This window comes from Microtus oregoni, unplaced genomic scaffold (assembly GCF_018167655.1).
Source record: "Microtus oregoni isolate MIOR12 unplaced genomic scaffold, Mior012 000007F_ref0000211, whole genome shotgun sequence".
Taxonomy (NCBI): domain Eukaryota; kingdom Metazoa; phylum Chordata; class Mammalia; order Rodentia; family Cricetidae; genus Microtus; species Microtus oregoni.
Genome location: NW_024543066.1, coordinates 9926470 through 9945739, shown reverse-complemented (window position 1 = coordinate 9945739; position 19270 = coordinate 9926470). Strand labels below are relative to the sequence as shown.

At 46.3% G+C, this 19270-nt stretch overlaps 1 protein-coding gene, 1 non-coding gene and 1 pseudogene across 3 annotated transcripts in view; 2 read left to right on the top strand and 1 right to left on the bottom strand.

Annotated features, from left to right (window-relative positions):
- The first annotated feature begins 2194 nt into the window (after window positions 1–2194).
- Window positions 2195–8814, top strand: LOC121450645 (annotated as a pseudogene).
- A 5574-nt stretch (window positions 8815–14388) lies between these two features.
- The window catches only part of Slc25a16 (solute carrier family 25 member 16), a 30032-nt gene continuing 25150 nt past the window's right edge, over window positions 14389–19270 (top strand). The window contains exons 1-2 of one of the 2 annotated variants that reach the window (XM_041656331.1): window positions 14389–14623; window positions 19161–19253. In XM_041656331.1, the coding sequence (XP_041512265.1) occupies window positions 14500–14623; window positions 19161–19253 (217 nt within the window). In that variant the 5' untranslated portion in view covers window positions 14389–14499. Of the gene's footprint in view, window positions 14624–15732; window positions 15752–19160; window positions 19254–19270 lie in introns of those variants that run through there. The other variant, XM_041656332.1, reaches the window with a different exon arrangement.
- LOC121451140 lies at window positions 16446–16580 on the bottom strand. The gene has a single exon (XR_005974673.1). It is a non-coding gene; the product is annotated as a small nucleolar RNA SNORA70 (small nucleolar RNA).

Here is a 19270-nt window from a genome sequence, read left to right as displayed (position 1 = left end):
CTAAAGAGGGTAGGGAGGGCATCATTTGAAGATTCTGAAAGTACCAGTTATAATCACAAGGGGGTAATGTTCTTTTTTAAAAAATGCTACAAGATCCCTGGTGGCAATAGGCAGCAGAAATGCTGTAGGTCCCAAATGGTGGCGGTGGGCCATGTGGTGGCAGACAGCAGGCCCTGGGAGCAGCTAGTCCCAGGCAGAGACGGCTGCTGGTCTCAGAGCAGTGGTGACAGGCCATGTGGCAGCAGGCAGTGGGCCCCAGGCAGAGACGGGTGCTGGTCCCCGAGCAATGGCTGGTCCCAGGAAGGGAGATACATGGCGGGTGGGCAGAAGACAGAAACATGGATAGACACAACATGCAGGGTGAGGTTGAATGTTTATTCAGGGGGTTATGGAGGATGAAGGGTGAAGGGGGGGACAGAGAGAGAGGGAGAGAGAGAGAGAGAGAAGAAGAGAAAGAGACAGAGAAGGGGGGAAGCAGAGAAGTGGGCCTCGAAGCTGCCTCTCCGAGAGGAAGATGGAAAAAGACAGCGAGCTCAGGCCGGAAGCTGAAGATCAGCCTGCCTCAGCGGATGGGGAGGGGAATGGGTGTGACTTGTCTCTTAAAGGGACCAAAACCATAACATTCCCAGGTCTTCCTTATAATAAAAAGCATGCACGTCAAGGAAGCAGAAAAGGAAGGGCCCAAGATGGCGGTGGGCAGGTCAGAGGTAATGGGAGTGGGTGTGGCTGGAAAGCACAACAGGTAACTCCCCATTTCTCAAGATTGTTCTCAAGATTATAATCTAACTTTGTGGACAGCCAGTTCCTGGAACAAAGCAGATTTTTGGCTCTACTCTTCCTGCTAGAGGGTCTGAATTTACCCTGGCTTTTCAGCTACAATCTTTTTCTTTTTTTCTTTTCGTGGAGCAATGAGAATATGTATATAAAACATATATCCCTTGTCTTTTTTTTTTTTTTTTTTTGGTTTTTCGAGACAGGGTTTCTCTGTGGTTTTGGAGCCTGTCCTGGAACTAGCTCTTGTAGACCAGGCTGGCCTCGAACTCACAGAGATCCGCCTGCATCTGCCTCCCGAGTGCTGGGATTAAAGGCGTGCGCCACCACCGCCCGGCTTCCCTTGTCCTTTTGCAGAGCCATCTATAAAAGCAACATCTATAGTATTTTTAGATGTAATTTTAGAAAATACCCATGGAGCATTTTAAAAATATTTTAAAAATAAATATTCATAGTAAGAATTATCTATAGATCCTGAGAAACACGCTATTACAACTTGTCAAATATTATCAGTGCCGAACAAATAATTAAACTGCATTTTGTTTAATAGTACAATAATTTCTATGGACCCTTTACCAATAAGTTGTTTAAGACGTGTTCTTCCCACTGTTATTGAGTCTATAAGGTTTTGAAAATAAGGAATACATTCAACCCACCCCGCCAAAATGTGTCCAGCAAAAAATTCTCTAAGTAGGCAAGTCAGCCAAAATTGAAACACTTTGTCAACATCTGTCTTTGAATAACATAGGTTTCTAAAGCAACTAAGTGTGTTCTACATTTTGAGGTAACTAAGTATCTACAGAACTTTAGAAAGTTCCTCTGTCTGAGGCATGATTAACCCATGATTAACCCTTAATTAGTATTATCAAAACCCAAATGTTTTGATAAGAATAACTTTTGAATTTGTTCCCCTTTTACTTGGCTTTCTATTGAACATCTTTAAGCCTCCCTATGAAGTCAACATCAGGCTCAGGGGGACCGTGTATAATTTTTATACAGCTAGAAACTTAGCATGTCCATAGGCTCTTCTAAATCCTCCAGCTCGCACAGGGAGAAGTCCCCCCCATCTTCCTTAAGCATTTCAAGGGACCCAAAATTGAACAAGGTTCTTTCCCCCTTGTTTAGATGATTTTTCAATATCCTCTGGACTCTGTCCCCAACTTAAAGTTCTAAAGTCCCGGGCTGGAGAGATGGCTCAGAGGTTAAGAGCACTGCCTGATGTTCCAGAGGTTCTGAGTTCAATTCCCAGCAACCACATGGTGGCTCACATGTAATGAGATCTGGTGCCCTCTTCTGGCCTGCAAGTATACATGCAAGCAGAACATTGTATATGTAATAAATAAACATAAAAAAAAAAATAAAGTTCTAAAGTCCCTTCTTCTGGAAACCAAGGCTTATTATAATCAAAAACAACTTGCAAACAATGGCGGTCAGTGGTCGGTGATTTCAATACTCAAGTTCCTCCGTCCTTTAAAAGTTATGCGCAAAGCTTGCTGTAATCAAATCCTTCCCTGTTCCGGCCCCATTATGCTCACTCACCTCCCTCTGGTGAGGGTGGCCACTCCCTTACCTTGTAGCTGACCTCAGGGTCCCTGAGTCGTGGTGTCACTTGTTGCCCTTCTGGTTGGCGCCGTGAACCTGGGAGAGTGGAGCCTAACACTGAAGCCGACCCAGGACCGAAGTCTCCTGCAACACCCACCTTTTTTCAGGTTGCCAGACAATCTAGATTTTGAGATTATTCTGGGGGTCAGGCAAGGTGATATAGGCTTAGGCTCACACAGTCACAAAGGCAAGGTCACGTGAGTGACAACTCGTGCTTGGAAAGAACGTTCTGAATAATAATGGTGAGATGATAAGTATCCTAAAGTACACCCAGTCCTATTATTATACCTGGGAGGGACCCCTGCAGAGGACAGGAACCCACTAGAAGCTCACACCCACCTATAACTCCACTTGAGGGGGATCCTATTTGCTCTTCTGGCCTCTGCAGACATCATACACGTCAGCAAATCATTCATAAGCATAAAAAAAAAATCAAAAGCCCAAACACACATGACTGGTTATGCCTCTTGTTTCAGACATGGCCACAGTCCTAAGCAGGACATATTTATTTTAAAGATTTTTTTTTGCATTTTTATATATGGGTATCTGTGTGAATGTATAGGCATGTGCACAGGGGCCAAAAGATCCCCTGCAGCTCTTTGCTTTCCACCTCCTTTGACACAGGGTCGGTCCCTTTATCGTTTGCTGCTGAATATGCCAGCTATCCATCCCTCAAGCTTCAAGTGATTCTCCTGTCTCGATCTCCCATCTTGAAGTAAGAACATAGGGATTGCAGCTACTGCTTACTGCAGCCAGCTATTGTCCATGGCTTCTAAGGATTTGAACTCAAGCCCTGAACCATCTTCCCAGTCTCTTTTTTAAAAAAAAAATCAAGGCCGGGTGTTATGGAACCCACGCTAGACTCAAGCTTGTTATATAGCTGAAGATGATCTTGAGTTTCTGAGCTCCACTTCCCAAAGGGTTGCTGTCACGGGCCTATTCCACTGCAATGAGATACTCACTTTTTTCTTTTCATTCATTTGTTTTGAGACAAGCTCTCTCTAAGAAGCCCTGGCTGTCATGGAACTCACTCTATAGACCAGGCTGGCTTTGAACTCACAGAGATCTGCCTGCCTCTGCTCCTAAGTGCTGGGATTAAATGCATGGGTTTCCCCTCTCCATATTCCCCATCTCTCCCACCCCCACCACTTGCTTAGTGTCTCATCTTAAATCTGTAGGTAGCCTTAGTAGTCTTCCCACCTCGCTCAGAAAATGGTTCTCTTTCTGTTACACCTCTCCAAACTCAAGGCTCACTCCTCATAGATTATAAACAGCTGGCAGATTATGCTTACATATTTGCCCTCAATTGCCCTTGTAGGAACAGCTTTGCTGGAAGTTTACCTTGCATTTTCCCATTCTTCTAGTACCCAGGGCTATGTGCATACTGGGCAACTCTGTCCCACTGAAACACAAAGTCAACCCTATCTTCCTCATTGCTATGTCTCTGCTGTGTAACAGAAGACAAGGAAGGCACATGACGATGCTTATTAAAAATCATTTAACAATATGCAGGATGGAGCCCCACACCTACAATCCCAGTACTCAGGAGGCAAAAGACTCAGGCATTCAGGTCCTCGTTAGCACACAGCAGGTTCGAAGCCTGCCTCCCCTAATGAAACCCTATCTCAAAAAAACCAAACTAGGGCCAGATGTGGTGCTGTACAGCCTTTAATCTCAGCATTCAGGAAACAGAGGCAGTGGCAAGTCTGGTCTACTTAGCAAGTTCTAGGCCAGCAGGGGTACATAGTGAGATCCAGTCTCAAAACAAACAAACCCCACAAACACAAATTAGGGGTTGAAGACCATAACTCAGAGAGCTTGTAGGTTCTTGCAGAAATCCTGACTTAGTTTTCTTTTTTTTTAATATTTATTTATTTATTATGTATATGATATTCTGTCTGCCTGTATGCCTGCAGGCCAGAAGAGGACACCAGACCTCATTTCAGACTGTTGTGAGCCATTACGTGATTGCTGGGAATTGAACTCAGGACCTCTGGAAGAGCAGGCAATGCTCTTAACCACTGAGCCATCTCTCCAGCCCCCAAACATAAATTACATACTTTTTTTTTTTTTTTTTTTTTTTGGTTTTTTGAGACAGGGTTTCTCTGTGGCTTTGGAGCCTGTCCTGGAACTAGCTCTTGTAGACTAGGCTGGCCTCGAACTCACAGAGATCCGCCTGTCTCTGCCTCCTGCTGACTTAGTTTTCTAGACCCCAAGTGAAGCAGCTCACAATCACCCATAACTCCAGCTCCAGAGGATCAACACCCCTCTGGCTCCAAAGGCATCCACTTGCAAAGACACAGACCCCTATATAGAGATAAAATTAAAATAAAAAAAAACAAGATTAATATAATTAATTGTCCTACCTTATTTAAGACAGGACATTTAATATCTTTTCTTTTTTTTAAATATTTATTTATTTATTATGTATTCAATATTCTGTCTGTGTGTATGCCTGCAGGCCAGTAGAGGGCACCAGATCTCATTACAGATGGTTGCTGGGAATTGAACTCAGGACCTTTGGAAGAGCAGGTAATGCTCTTAACCTCTGAGCCATCTCTCCAGCCCCTTAATATCTTTTCTAATATTTTGGAATATAAATTTCACCAGGCAGTGGTGATGCATGTCATTAATCCCAGTGCTTCGGAGGCAGAGGCAGATGGATCTCCGTGAGTTCGAGGCCAGCTTGGTCTACAGAGTTCCAGGACAGGCTCCAAAATACAGAGAAACTCTGTCCTGAAAAACAAAACAAAACAAAATCATAATATTTTCATAGTATTTTAGAATAGAAGTGGAGTTAAGAGTAGCTTTCAACAGGCTTTTTTGGAACAGCCTGGCGGTGGTGGTGCATGCCTTTAATCCCAGCACTCAGGAGGCAGAGGCAGGTGGATCTTGTGAGTTTGCGGTCAGCCTGGTCTACCGAGCAGCTTGAGGCAGAAAGGGTTTATTTCATTTTATAGCTTGTAGTTCCAGGGAAGTCAGGGAGGCAAGTCCTGAGGAAATAGCTGATGTGCAGACTATGAAAGAGTGCTGCTTACTGACCTTTCCTCATGCCTTTCTCAGCCTGCTTTCTTATACAGCTCAAGACCACCTGCCCAGGGATGGTACCACCCATCGTAGGCTGGGCCCTTCCACTTGGCCAGCCTGGTCTACAAAGGGAGTTCCAGGACAGGCTCCAAAGCTACTGAGAAACCCTGTCTCAAAAGAAAAAAAAGAAAAAGAAAAAGAAAAAGAAACTACTTCACAGGCTGGCAGGCCAGTTTGGTTTACGTATTGACTCAACTGAGGTTCCCTCTTTTTTGATGACTCTAACTTGTATCAAGCTGGCAACAAACTAGCTAGCACAAAACCCAAGGAAGGGCTGGGTGTGGGACCTCATACCTTTAATTCCAGCACAAGCCTGGTCTACTTATCAAATGAGACCCCATCTCAAACAAACAAACGAAAACAAAAAGCAGAACGAAAACCTAAAGACAGCCTTTTAAGTTAGTCATTGTCATGTTTACGGTTGCCTTTATTCAAAGGTGCTTTTGCCATCCAGGCATAAATTCTTAGGTGTTTTTTTGTGTGTCTCCAAACTCCTATGCATTAACCCAGCGTCTTTCCTTCCTTCCTTCCTTCCTTCCTTCCTTCCTTCCTTCATTTAGATATTCTCACAAATATTTTACTAATGTATTTGTTGTTTTTACATCCTGACCGAAGTTTTCCCCCTCCCTTCTCTCCTCCCAATCCCTCTCCCCATACCTCCCCCTCTTCCCCTCACCTCCCTCTTTTTCTCCCCAGGAAAGGGTGGTCTACTCATGGACATCAGCCAGTCACGGCTGCAGTGAGACCAGGCACCTCCTCTCCCTTTAAGACTGGACAGGCAATCTGGCAAGAGGAAAGGGTCCCAAGGGCAGGCTACAGAGTCAGAGACAGCCCCTGCTCCCACTGTTAGGAGTCTCTCATGAAGACCAAGCTCCTCATCCATAACATATATGCTGAGGATCTAGGTCAGTCCCGCACAGGCTCCCTGGTTGTTGGCTCAGTCTCTGTGAGGCCCTATGAGCCTATGAGCCCAGGTTAGTTGGTTCTGTGCAATTTTTTTTTGGGGGGGGGGTTGAGACAGGGTTTCTCTGTGGTTTTGGAACTAGCTCTTGTAGACCAGGCTGGTCTCGAACTCACAGAGATCCGCCTGCCTCTGCCTCCCGTGTGCTGGGATTAAAGGCGTGCGCCACCACCGCCCGGCTCTGTGCGATTTTTTTTTATGATACCCTTCACCTCTCTGGCTTCTATAATCCTTCCTCCCCCTCCTCCACAGTGTTCCCGAGCTCTGCCTATTGTTTTGGTGTGGGTCTGCACCTGCTCTCATCAGTTGCGGGGGTGGGGGTGGGGTGGGGTGAGGTGGGGTAGGGGGGTTGGGGTGTGTGTGTGTGTGAAGCCTCTCTGATGATAGTTGAAGCTAGGCACTGATCTATGAGTATAGCAAAATAGCATTAGGAATCACTTCATTGACTTTATTTGTATTTGTATTTTTGCCAGCTGTGTTTGGTTCTGTCCTAGGTCTCTGAGCCATCCCTCCTCTGTGTCCTGGCCCTCAGGAGTGAGCTCCCTCTCATGGTGTGCGCCTCCAGCTGGGTCAGCCATTGCTTGGACACTCCCACAATTTCCGCACCACTTTTACACCAGCACATCTTCCAGGCAGGACAAATTTTTATTTTATTTAAAAATTTTCCCCAGGAGCCGGGCGGTGGTGGCTCACACCTTTAATCCCAGCACTCGGGCAGAGGCAGGCGGATCTCTGTGAGTTTGAGACCAGCCTAGTATACAAGAGCTAGTTCCAGGACAGGCTCCAAAACCACAGAGAAACCCTGACTCGAAAAACCAAAAGAAAAAAGAAAGAAAAAAAATTTTCCCCAGGCTGTGGTGGTGCACACCCTTTGCACTTGGGAGGCAGAGGCAGGTGGATCTATGTGAGTTCCAGGCCAGCCTGGTCTACAGAGGGAGTTCCAGGACAGCCAGGAGTTCCAGGAAACCCTGTTCTTGAAAAAAACAATAAATAAAAAAAGAAAAGAAAAGAAAAATCACCTAGGAGACCAAAGGCTAAAGCTGGGAGATTGAAAAGCGAAGACCACCAAGGCGCTGCTCTTTCCTCCAGGTCTGATCCACTCCTGGAGCAGGGGTCTGATCAGGTCTGCGTCTGCTGTCAATCCCATCCGCTAGAATAAAACCACTTCCACAGTTTGAGCCAAATTTGAAGCAAGCTTGATATCTTTTATTGGGATGCACCCAAGAGTTGGCCAGCGACTGCCTCCTAAGTCGGGTTAAAGACAGCAGGCCCGAATCCATCTCTTGGGCCCCTTTTAAGGAGTAAAATCATGGGGTTAGAGAGATGGCTCAGTGGTTGAGAGAACTGGATGTCTCTCCTAGAGAACCTGAGTTCAATTCCCAGCACCCACATGGCAGCTCCAAGATCTGACACCCTCACAGAACTGGATGTCTCTCCTAGAGAACCTGAGTTCAATTCCCAGCACCCACATGGCAGCTCCAAGATCTGACACCCTCACACAGACATACATGCATGCCAATGCACATGGAATAAACATGAATAAAAAGGGGAAAATCATAAGTAGCCCCCAGAAGAGAGACAATGGGGCAATAAGGAAATATAAAAAAATCATGTGGTCACCATGAGGGCTCAAAGGGTGTCAGGAAGGGTAAGGGTATTTTCAAAAACAAACCAAAATGACTGGGTGGTAGTGACACCTGCGTTTAATCCCAGCACTCGGGGAGGCAGAGGAACATGAAGCTCTGTGAGTTTGAGGTCAGCCTGGTCTACATGGTGAATTCTAGGCTAACCTGAGCTATACAATGAGACCCTGTATCAAACAAACAAAAACAAAGCCCAACCAACCAACCAACCAATTCCTGATCCTCCTGCCTCAGCCTCTGAAGAGGGCCTTGGCATGTCTGTTTCCTTTCTGACTAATTTGGTTTTCTGTTCCCAAACAGAGTGAGTTCCGGGACAGGCTCCAAAGCTACAGAGAAACCCTGTCTCAAAAAACAAAAACAAAAACAAAAAAACAAAAAACCAGGAAAAAATCAGGGTTTCTGTCTTCAAAATGGAGTCAGGCAGGTTCTCCACCCCCTCCCTCCTGAGTAGATCAGAGGCTCTAACTCAACAGCCTTCCTGCAGCAGCTCCCCTCTCCAGATGGCTGTACAGAAATTCCAGACCAGCGCTGTTCATTGATTCAGCAGCCAAGTTTATTGCTGCTGGGGCTGCTCCAGCTGGTGTGACCGGGTCAGGGGTTGGCCTTGGAACAGAGCTTAGTCCCTTGATTGTTGTCTATGCCAGGAACCCCTCTCTCAGGCAGCAGCTCCTCTGTGCCATTCTGGGCTTTGCCCTGTCAGAGACCATGGGCCTCTTCTGTTTGACTGTTACCTTCCTCATGCTCTTGTGACCCAATGTGAAGTCACCCAGCCACACCTGCTGCTTAGACTCCAGCCTGTCCTGGTGCTGGGGTGTGCTGAGCTTCACCATTAAATGACATTTCTCTAACAGATAAACAAACAAATAAATAAAATAAAATTCAGACCTGGGGGCTGGAGAGATGGCTCAGAGGTTAAGAGCACTGACTACTCTTCCTGAGGTCCTGAGTTCAATTCCCAGCAAGCACATGGTGGCTCACAACCATCTGTAATGAGATCTGGTACCCTCTTTGGGCCAGCAAACATACAGACAGACAGAACACTGTATACATAATAAATAAATAAATCTTTAAAAAAAAATTCAGACCTGGTGGCACATGCCTTTAATTGGGTATTGTACCTGGAGATGAGCATTCCCAAAGGAGGCCTGGACCCCATTTCTAGCACTTTACAAAACAAGACATGGCCACATATCACAGCCCTTGGGAAGCAGAGATAGGCCAGTTTCTGCGGATTTGAGGCCCATCTGGTCCACCTGGAGAGTTCCAGGCCTGCTAGGATTACACAGTGAGACCTTGACTCAAAAAAAAAAATCAGATTTATTAACTTTATGTGTCTGAGTGTTTTGCCTTTCTGTATGTCTGCATACTGCATGTGTGTTTGGTGTCCAAAAAAGTCAGGAGAGCAAATCAAGTTCCCTGGAACTGGAATTACAGATGGTGCTGAAAACTGAACCCTGATCCTCTGCAAGAATAGCAAGTGCTCTTAATAGCTGAGCTATGTCTTCAATGTCTTCAGCCCCTTTAAAAAAACTTGTTTGGATGGGCAGTGGTGGCACATGCCTTTAATTTCAGCACTCAGGAGGCAGAGGCAGCTGGAGGCCAGCCTGGTCTACATGGTGAATTCCAGGATAACCTGGGTTACACAATGAGACCCTGTATCACGCAAACAAAAACAAAAACCCAAACCAGCCAATCAACCAACTCCTGATCCTCCTGCCTCAGCCTCTGAAGAGGGCCTGGCATGTCTGTTTCCTTTCTGACTAACTTGGTTTTCTGTTCCCAACAGCACCATCCTCAACACACACTTTTTTTTTTAAAAGGTCAGGGTCTCAGCCAGGCAGTGGCGGCACATGACTTCAATCCCAGCACTTGGGAGGCAGAGGCAGGCGAATCTCTGTGAGTTCGAAGCCAGCCTGGTCTACAAGACCTAGTTCCAGGACAGGCTCCAAAGCTACAGAGAAACCCTGTCTTGAAAAAGAAAAACAAAACAAACAAAAAAAAAAGTCAGGGTCTCACCGTATTCATACTCACTGCCCTAGAACTCACTGTGTAAACCAGGGTCTAACGCATACAGATCTGCCTGACCTGTCCCCAGAGCACTGGGGTTAAAAGTGTGCTCTATAATACTTGGCCCGATCAGCCCATTGCGTGGACCACTGAAAACCTTAACCACCTTCCCAGGTACTAGGTCTGTCAGCGTCTGCCTTCCCCAACGTGTTCTCTGATTAATTTTTCCAACTACAGCTATCACCAGCTTCTCATTATCCACAATATTAAATGTCAGCTCGCTAGCCAAGATCGAAACTGTCCGTGACTTAACCTTGATCTACCCCTTTAACAGGCTAGGTTGCTGTGCTGGAGATACTGCTCAGTTGGTAGAGTGCTTGCCTGGCATTTGTGAAGGCCTGGACTCTGCTCCCAGCTGAAAACCGGATGCAGTGGCAAATGCCTGTAACCCCAACATTTGGGAGGCAGAGACAGGAGAATCAGAAGTTTAAAGCTAAAGAAAAAAAAATGTTCACTGGCACCTTGCAGCAAGTTTATGGCTAGCCTGGGCTCCGTGAGACCCTATAGCAAAAGAAAAAGAAGCTGGCTGGCTATTTGCCATACAAATGCTGAGGAGTCACTGGTAGGCAACTGAGAATCTTTTTTTTTTTTTTTTTTGGTTTTTCGAGACAGGGTTTCTCTGTGGTTTTGGAGCCTGTCCTGGAACTAGCTCTTCTAGACCAGGCTGGTCTCGAACTTACAGAGATCCGCCTGCCTCTGCCTCCCAAGTGCTGGGATTAAAGGTGTGCGCCACCACTGCCTGGCTGGCAACTGAGAATCTTAAGCCAGCCAAACTCAATCTTTCCTCCCACCCCCGTTTTTTTATTTTTTATTATGCATATAGTCTTCTGCCTGCATGTATGCCTGCAGGCCAGAAGAGGGCACCAGATCTCATTACAGATGGTTGTGAGCCACTATGTAGTTGCTGAGAACTTAATTTAAGACCTCTGGAATTGCTCTTGATCACTGTGCCGGCTCTCCAGGCCTCTTTGTTTATTGAACAGGCTATGATTCCTTCTGTGTGAGTGCATGTGTTTTGTCTTTGCCCATGATTAGCCACAGACAGTTGAATCACCATCTTCCCTGAAACACGTTCTTTTCCTGCATTCTCATTTGCTTTGTTTTGTTGTGACAGGGTCTCACTATGTAGTCCTGACTGGTCTGGAATTTTTTTTCCCCCCCAGACAGGGTTTCTCTATATAATAGCCCTGGCTAGCCTGGAACTTGCTCTGTAGACCAGATTGACCTTGACCTCCCAGAGATCCACCTGCCTCTGCCTCCCAAGTTCAGGAATTCAAGGCATACACCACCAAGCCCATTTTAGCCTGGAACTCTTTATATAGATCAGGCTAGCTTTATAGACACAGGAATTCATCTGCCTCTACTATGGGGAGTCAGAATGAGCCACCATGACCAGCTGCCTTCCCATTATTTATTTACTTTTTATTTTTTCTAGACAGGGTTTCTCTGTGCAGCTTTGGAGCCTGTCCTGGAACTCACTGTGTAGACCAGGTTGTCCTCGAACTCACAGAGATCTGCCTGCCTCTGCCTCCGAGTGCTGAGATTAAAGGTGCGCACCACCATCCAGCTTCAGTTTTTATCTTTTGTGCAACATGTTTTCCTATTAGTTTTACATTCTTTCCATGAAAAAAAGCAAGTTCTTTGAGAGACAGGGCTCATTTTCTCTCTTGTAGCCCACAAATACTATTTTCTACAGGTTCTGGAAAGATGATTGCTCTTTCTGTGTATCTAGCATCTGCTGGGTGTGGCAGCACACATCTGTATCAGCAAAGAAGACAAAGAAATGGTGTCCTAATTATGGAACAGTGGATAGTCACCAGACTGCTGTAGGATAGAAGGTTGCTCTCTGGGGTAGGCATGATTGCATGCCAGTTACTTTGATGCTCAGGATCATACTAGAGCTTGCTGCATTCTAGGTAACTTAGCTACATCCCCAAGCCTTTAATCCTACACATTTATTTATTTATTTATTTATTTATTTATTTTTTGTTTTGGTTTTCGAGACAGGGTTTCTCTGTGGTTTTGGAGCCTGTCCTGGAACTAGCTCTTATAGACCAGGCTGGTCTCGAACTCACAGAGATCCACCTGCCTCTGCCTCCCAAGTGCTGGGATTAAAGGTGTGAGCCACCACCGCCCGGCTTGAAGACCCGTTCTTAATCCCCAGGAACCACAGAGTGGAAGGAGAAAAGCAACTGACTTCACAAGTTGTTTGTGACTGCCGCATGTGTGCTCCCCCAACCACAACATAAATGAACATATAACTTTTAAAAGTTGCATTAGCTCTTATGCAAGAATGGAGAGTAAAGGGTATAAGAAAGCAGGGAAACTAACTGGGTTTGTGTTTTTTCTAGTTTATGGACAGAATACAAAGCTCCTGACTGTGTAAGAGTGAAGGCTGAGTGAACGGTATACTTAAGAAAGAAGATCAGGGTTTAAACATGGATAACCTAGATGCCAGCTAGAAATTCTGATGGGTAAGGAGTCTGCCTAACATTTGCTAGGCTCTGGGTTCAATTTACCCCCAGTGTGTATCTCTCTGTCTCTCTCTCTCACACACACAGAGAGACAGACAGAGAGACAGAGAGAGAAACAGAGAAGAGAGACACAGACAGAGAATACCCCAGGAGTGGTGGTGAAATCCTGTATTCTTAGCACATGGGGTGGGGCAGGAATGAGACAGAAGTATCTCAGATCAAGACCAGCCTGTGCCACACTTAGTATTTAGTATTAGTTCATGGATTTGAAGTGTGTTCTGGCTGCATCTTTGCCCCCACTGATCACCAAATTGATCTGGTTGGTTACGTGGGTGTCTCCTTCCCTCTTCTCACTCAATGGACATCTCTTCTAAAGCTTCATATTTGGTCAAAGAGGATGGGGCTGGAGAGATGGCTCAGAGGTTAAGAGCATTGCCTGCTCTTCCAAAGGTACTGAGTTCAATTCCCGGCAACCACATGGTGGCTCACAACTCATCTGTAATGAGGTCTGGTGCCCTCTTCTGGCCTGCAGGCATACACACTGACAGAATATTGTATCCATAATAAATAAATAAATATATAAAAAAGAGGATGATGTTCCCCAAATAGAGGATAGATCTTTGATTTTGATGAAGATTGTAGGAATAGCTGTACCACCCTGCTAGAACCTCCAAATAAACCAAGTCTACACAGCAGGGCCTTAGGAATGCAGGGACAAAGGAAGGAAGGAAGAGGGGGGTAAAAGAGAAGAGTGGAGCATTTATAAATACAGCGAGTTAAAGGAGAAAAAACCAGCATGTTCCTAAGGATTTGTTGTTTGTGTGTGAGATGCTGTGGGATATGATTGGTGGAAGATGGGAGTGGATCGGAAAGCCCAATAAGGTTGAACTGTTTGTGTTAAAGCTTGGGGCACCATGTGTGTATATGTGTGTGTGTTCACAAACATATGTGTATATACATATATACACACATCTATGTGTGTGTGTATATATATATATACATATACATATGTATATATATATATACATATACAATATATAGTCAGCAGTGTTATGGGTGGGATGGAAGTTTACTGGGAATACTTGAATGAGGAGCTCTGCCAAGGCAGGGCTGATTTGATAGGAGATAGGAGTAAAGATAGGTTGAAAAGAACCAGGAACCGGTGGTTAGGTTCTAGAAAACGTACATTTTATGGAGGTCAGAGGGAGTCCTAGGGTGTGTTCTTAACCGCTGATCCATCTCTCCGGCCCTCAGGGAACATCATATGGGAATCAATTGTTTCCATCAACTAAACAGGTCCTGGAGATAACTCAGGTAGCCTAGACTAGCGCCAAGTGTCTCCACCCGTTGAGCCATCTTGCTGGCCCAGCTTTTTCTTTTGAGACAGAGTCTCTCTCAGCAGCCCTGGAGAGTCTGGAACTTTGATGCCTAGCCTGGCCTTGATCTGGAGGGAGGTGATCCTCCTGATTCTGAATCCTGGGTGCTGGGATTGAATGAGCGGAGATAGGGTCTCACTATGTAGCTCAGACTGACACTGATTTTCATTCTCCTGCATCAGGCTTGGGAGTGTTGAGACCGCAGGCATGAACCACCTTGTCTGGCTACAGAGGTGGTGTGCTCTGAAAGGCCAGCTTTCCGTGAACCTTCCGCTAGGGCACCAGGACCCTGAGTGCCCAAACCCCCCTTGGGCAACACCCACTTCCGCCCTAATCCTCCGACCCCCTTGGCCGGGACCCAGCTGCTCGTGCGTCATCATTCCGCGCCGCCGCGCCGTGGGCATCATCTGGCCCCGCCCGCCCGGCGGCCGGGCTCCTGTCAGAGCCGGCTCCAGCCATGGTGCTGCCCAGGGTTTTGTAAGTTGGCAGCGGAGTCTCGGGACGTGGCGCAGGTCCCGATGGCGGCGGCGGCGGCGGCCCTGGCGGCGGCCGACCCTGCACCCGCGGTGCCGCAGGCGGCGGGAAGTGGTGGCTCGGCGTCTCGCCGAGACTTCTACTGGCTGCGTTCCTTCCTGGCCGGAGGTAGGTGTCCGCCGCTGGGACCCGGGGGATGGGTTGGAGAAGTCGGGCCACCGGCGAGTCAGAGCCGGCGGCCGCGGTGACAGCTCGGGACTTCCGCTGCAGAGCGCAGCCGGGCAGTGATCTCAGCCGCTGCTGACTTGTCTGATCCTCCACCGGCCCCCAGGGACGTGGACGGACTGACCCAAGGACCTGTTCCCTATGGTTGAAAAGAAAAGGATCCTTTAGGTGGGACATGATGGGCAGGCGCCTCTTTCTGTTACAGATAATCCGACTGGCAGTGTAGGTTTGAGTTTTGCTGTTTGCTTAAAAGGAAAACAAATATTGGGGAGGTGGGTGGAGGCCAGCTTGCGCTCGTGCTCCCTTTACACGTGGTGTGTGTGTGTGTGTGTGTGTGTGTGTGTGTGTGTGAGTGTGTGTGTGACAGAGAGAGGAGGGGGTGAGGTTGAGAATATGAAGCTATTTCATGTAGCACCCACAGCCTCCTTATGTATTTGAAGCTGGGTTTGAACTCCTGATTCTCCTGCCTCTACCTCCCAAGTGCTGGAATGACAGGCGTGTGCCACCACTGTCCATTTCTGGAGGCCAGCTTTTAAAAATAGACTAGGACATGAGGTGGCCGTGGTGGCACGTGCCTTGAATCTGACATCAGGGAGGCAGAGACAGGCAGATCTTGAGTTGGAGGTTGCTGGTCTACATAGCAAGTTCCAGGCAAGCTAGGAATGCCTAGTGATACCATGTCTCAAAAACAAAACAAAATGACTAGGGGTATTGTGCAAAACTGCTTACGACCAAAACTGGTTCCGGGAACTGTGGTAAACAAGCTGCATGCAATTGCTTGAAAAGAAGTACTCTGTGGCCGCAAGACCAGAAGGTTTCCGGGTCTCAGATTTCCTCTCCCTTCCTGTGTGCAGATGTTGCTGTCTTTTACCTCCCCTTTCCCACAATGACTGATTGTTTGAGTGGTCATCACCTAATTATTTACGAATGACAATTTAACAAACCCCGCATCATGAGGACTTGTGGAAAGATTGTATCCATAGCTTGCAGTGAATGTAATTTTTTTCTCCTGCAGATTGAAAAAGCATCTCTTATTTCTGGCATTCAGGAGGCAGAGGCAGGTGGATCTATGTAAGTTTGAGGCCGGCCTGTCTCAAAACACAAACCAAAACAAAACAATGACATCTCTTTATTCATACTGGAACACCTGAGTTCCAGTTAGGTGCCCACTTTGGCGTGTGTGTGTGTGTGTGTGTGTGTGTGTATCAGAGGACAAAAGAAAGATCTGTTGTCCGGGCATGGTAGCACACTCCTTTAATCCCAGTGCTTTAGGAAGGTGGCAGGTTGATATCTGTGAATTCAAGGCACACCTAGTCTACAGAGCAAATTCCAGGACAGCCAGGAATACACAGTGAGACCCCATCTCAAAAAAAACAAAGTGTTTAGTTGGGCTTTGGTTTCAGAGCCCACGGAGGCAAAGCAAAGGCATAAGTTCAGCCACAGCTGCGAGTGTACATTCTGACCTTTAAACAGGAGGCATAGAAAGACACTCTGGCAATGGTGGGAGTCTTTTGAAACCTCAAAACCTGTACCCCCAGTGACCCACATCCTTCAACAAGGCCATGCTTCCTGAGCCTTCCCAAACAGTTCCACCAACTTAGGACCAAGTTTTCAAGCATATGAGACTATGGGCGCCGGTCTCGTTCAAACCGCTATATGAATCCTGGCCACACTGTGCTAGGGCTTCCCAAAAGTACCCTGTTTATTTTTCTGGGTTCTAGGTTGGGGTCAGCATTGAGATCAGAGATCTAAACACCCATCAGAAAACTGTTCTGAAGATCTCTAAGGGGAACCTGGACATCCAGCAGGCTGCATAGACGACCAAGGAGGTTATACTTGGCGGCTCTTGCATACCAGATCCACGGAAAGAAAGGAACTGGTTGACCGAGGCTGGCTTTAAACTCCTGATTCTCCCAGTTCTGCTGCCTTGGCCTAGTCCTGCGTTTATAGGCCATGTGCTACCATGACCAGTACTTTGTGTGTGTGTGTGGGGGGGGGGCAAAGATTCCTTTTATTTATTTAAAAATTACACTTATCTCTCTGTGTGTATGTGTGCGTGACAAGCCTAAGTTAAGGCTAAGCATTCATAATTAATAATAAGTCTCTGCCTTTATTTGGGAGCTGGTTGGAAGCTCAAAGAAAAGTCCAACTCCAGTGACTGGCCATCCACCTTAGTTTTTGAAGCAGTCTTTCCCTGGAGCTCTCTAATTAGTTAGGGTGGTTGATCAGAGGGCTCCAGAGATCTGCCTGTTCCAGCCTACCACCCTGTTACAGCCACCATGCCCAGGTTTTAGATGGGTACCTACGATCTGGACTCAGGCCTAGACTCGGGTTCTCATGTTTGTGCAGTAGTGGTGGTGGTAGTGGTGGTAGTGTTTTGAAACAGGGTCTCATGCAGTCTAGGCTGGCTTCAAAGTTGATATGACCCGAGGCAGATATTCTGCGTCTGCCTTTCCAGTGTTGGTATTATAGGTGTGAACCCATGCCTGACTCTGGTAGGAAAGTCTTCAGAATATTTTGTATGTGCTTAAGTTAAACAGTTTTTTCCTTTATTTTTATTTTTGTGTATGGGTGTTTTGCCTATATTTATGTTTTTTTTTTTGTTTTTCTAGACAGGATTTCTCTGTGGCTTTTGGTTTTTCTTTTTCTTTTTTTTAAAATATTTATTTATATTAATTATGTCAGTGTATATGCCTGCAGGCCAGAAGAGGGCACCAGACCCCATTACAGATGGTTGTGAGCCACCATGTGGTTGCTGGGAATTGAACTCAGGACCTTTGGAAGAGCAGACAATGCTCTTAACCTCTGAGCCATCTCTCCAGCCCCTTTTTTGGTTTTTCGAAACAGGGTTTCTCTGTGGTTTTGGAGCCTGTCCTGGAACTAGCTCTTGTAGACCAGGCTAGTCTCGAACTCCCAGAGATCCGCCTGCCTCTGCCTCCCAAGTGCTGGGATTAAAGGCATGCGCCACCACCGCCCGTCTTATTTATATCTTTTGTTTGTTTGTTTTTTTGTTTTCTCTGTAATCTTTGGAGCCTGTCCTGGAACTAGCTCTTGTAGACCAGGCTGGCCTCAAACTCACAGAGATCCACCTGCCTCTGCCTCCCAAGTGCTGGGATTAAAGGTGTGTACCACAACTGCCTGGCTGCCTATATGTCTGTCTTCACACCATATGCAGGGGCTGCCAGTGGATGCCAGAAGAGGGCATCCTGGTACTGGAGTTACAGATGGTTTGAGCTACCCTATAGGTGCCAGTAATCTAATTCAGGTCCTCTGGAAGAGTAAGCAGTGCTCTTAACTGCTGGATTATCTCTCAAGCTCCTAAGTTTTTTTCTTTCTTTTGCTTTTCTTCATTTCTTCCCTTCTTTTTCCTTTTTCTAAGACAGAATTTCTCCGTGTACCTCTTGTTGTCCTAGAACTTGTTTTGTAGACTAGGCTGGCCTCCAACTCAGAGAGATTCACCTACCTCTCCCTCCCGAGTGCTGGGATTAAAGGTGTGTGTCACTGCCATCCGGCTTTCTTTTCTTTTTCCCTTGAGACAAGGTCTCTCTATGTAGCCATAGGTGTCCTGGAACTCACTATATAAACCAGGCTGGCATCCAACTCACAGATAACCTACTTGCCTCTGCCTCCCAAATGCTGGAATTAAAGGCATGGGCTATGCCCTGTTTAATTTTTTTTTTTTAGATATGATCTCACTCTGTAGTTTAAATTGGCCTGGAAGTGTATATCTGCATCAAAAGGAACTCACAGCAATCCTCTGTCACAACTTCCCAAAGGCTGGTTTATGTCACCATGTCCTCCATTTGATCATTTAAAAACCATCCTTATTGGTGGACTGACATCTCAGGGATCTAAGTGACCTTCCTGTAGGCACGTCTCTGCTTCCATGCCTACCATGTGCCGGTGGAACAGTATGGGCACCAAATGCATACTTGCTGCATTGTAAATGGGTGATTAATTTCATGGGCAAAGGTTGTTGTTTTGCTGTTCTAATGAAGAATATATTTCTAGAAGAAATCAGTTTCTTTTTTTTTTCTTTTCTTTTTTCTTTTTTTTTTTTTGGTTTTTCAATACAGGGTTTCTCTGTGGCTTTGGAGCCTGTCCTGGAACTCGCTCCCTCACTCCATATACCAGAATGGCCTCGAACTCACAGAGATCCACCTGCCTCTGCCTCCTGAGTGCTGGGATTAAAAGCGTGTGCCACCTCCCGGCCAAGAAATCAGTTTCATGTAGAACTTTCTGGTTGGGTATCTTGCCCTCTGCTCATCAGACATTGGGTATTGCATTGCTGTAGACTCTTAAAACTTGCTTTTAGGTTGCAGGGATTGGGGGTCAGTCATCTGCATAACCCTATTACCAAGCACTTCTCATTATGGGAACCAAACCGAACTATAGTTGGGCTACTCACTAGACCTGTGATGATTTCCCTTTAGGAAGAGAATGTATCCAGGTTCTTTCTGACCTTTCCATTTTCTTTTAGGTATTGCTGGGTGCTGTGCCAAAACCACAGTTGCTCCTTTGGATCGAGTAAAGGTTTTATTACAAGCTCACAACCACCATTACAAACATTTAGGTGAGTTACAGATACTG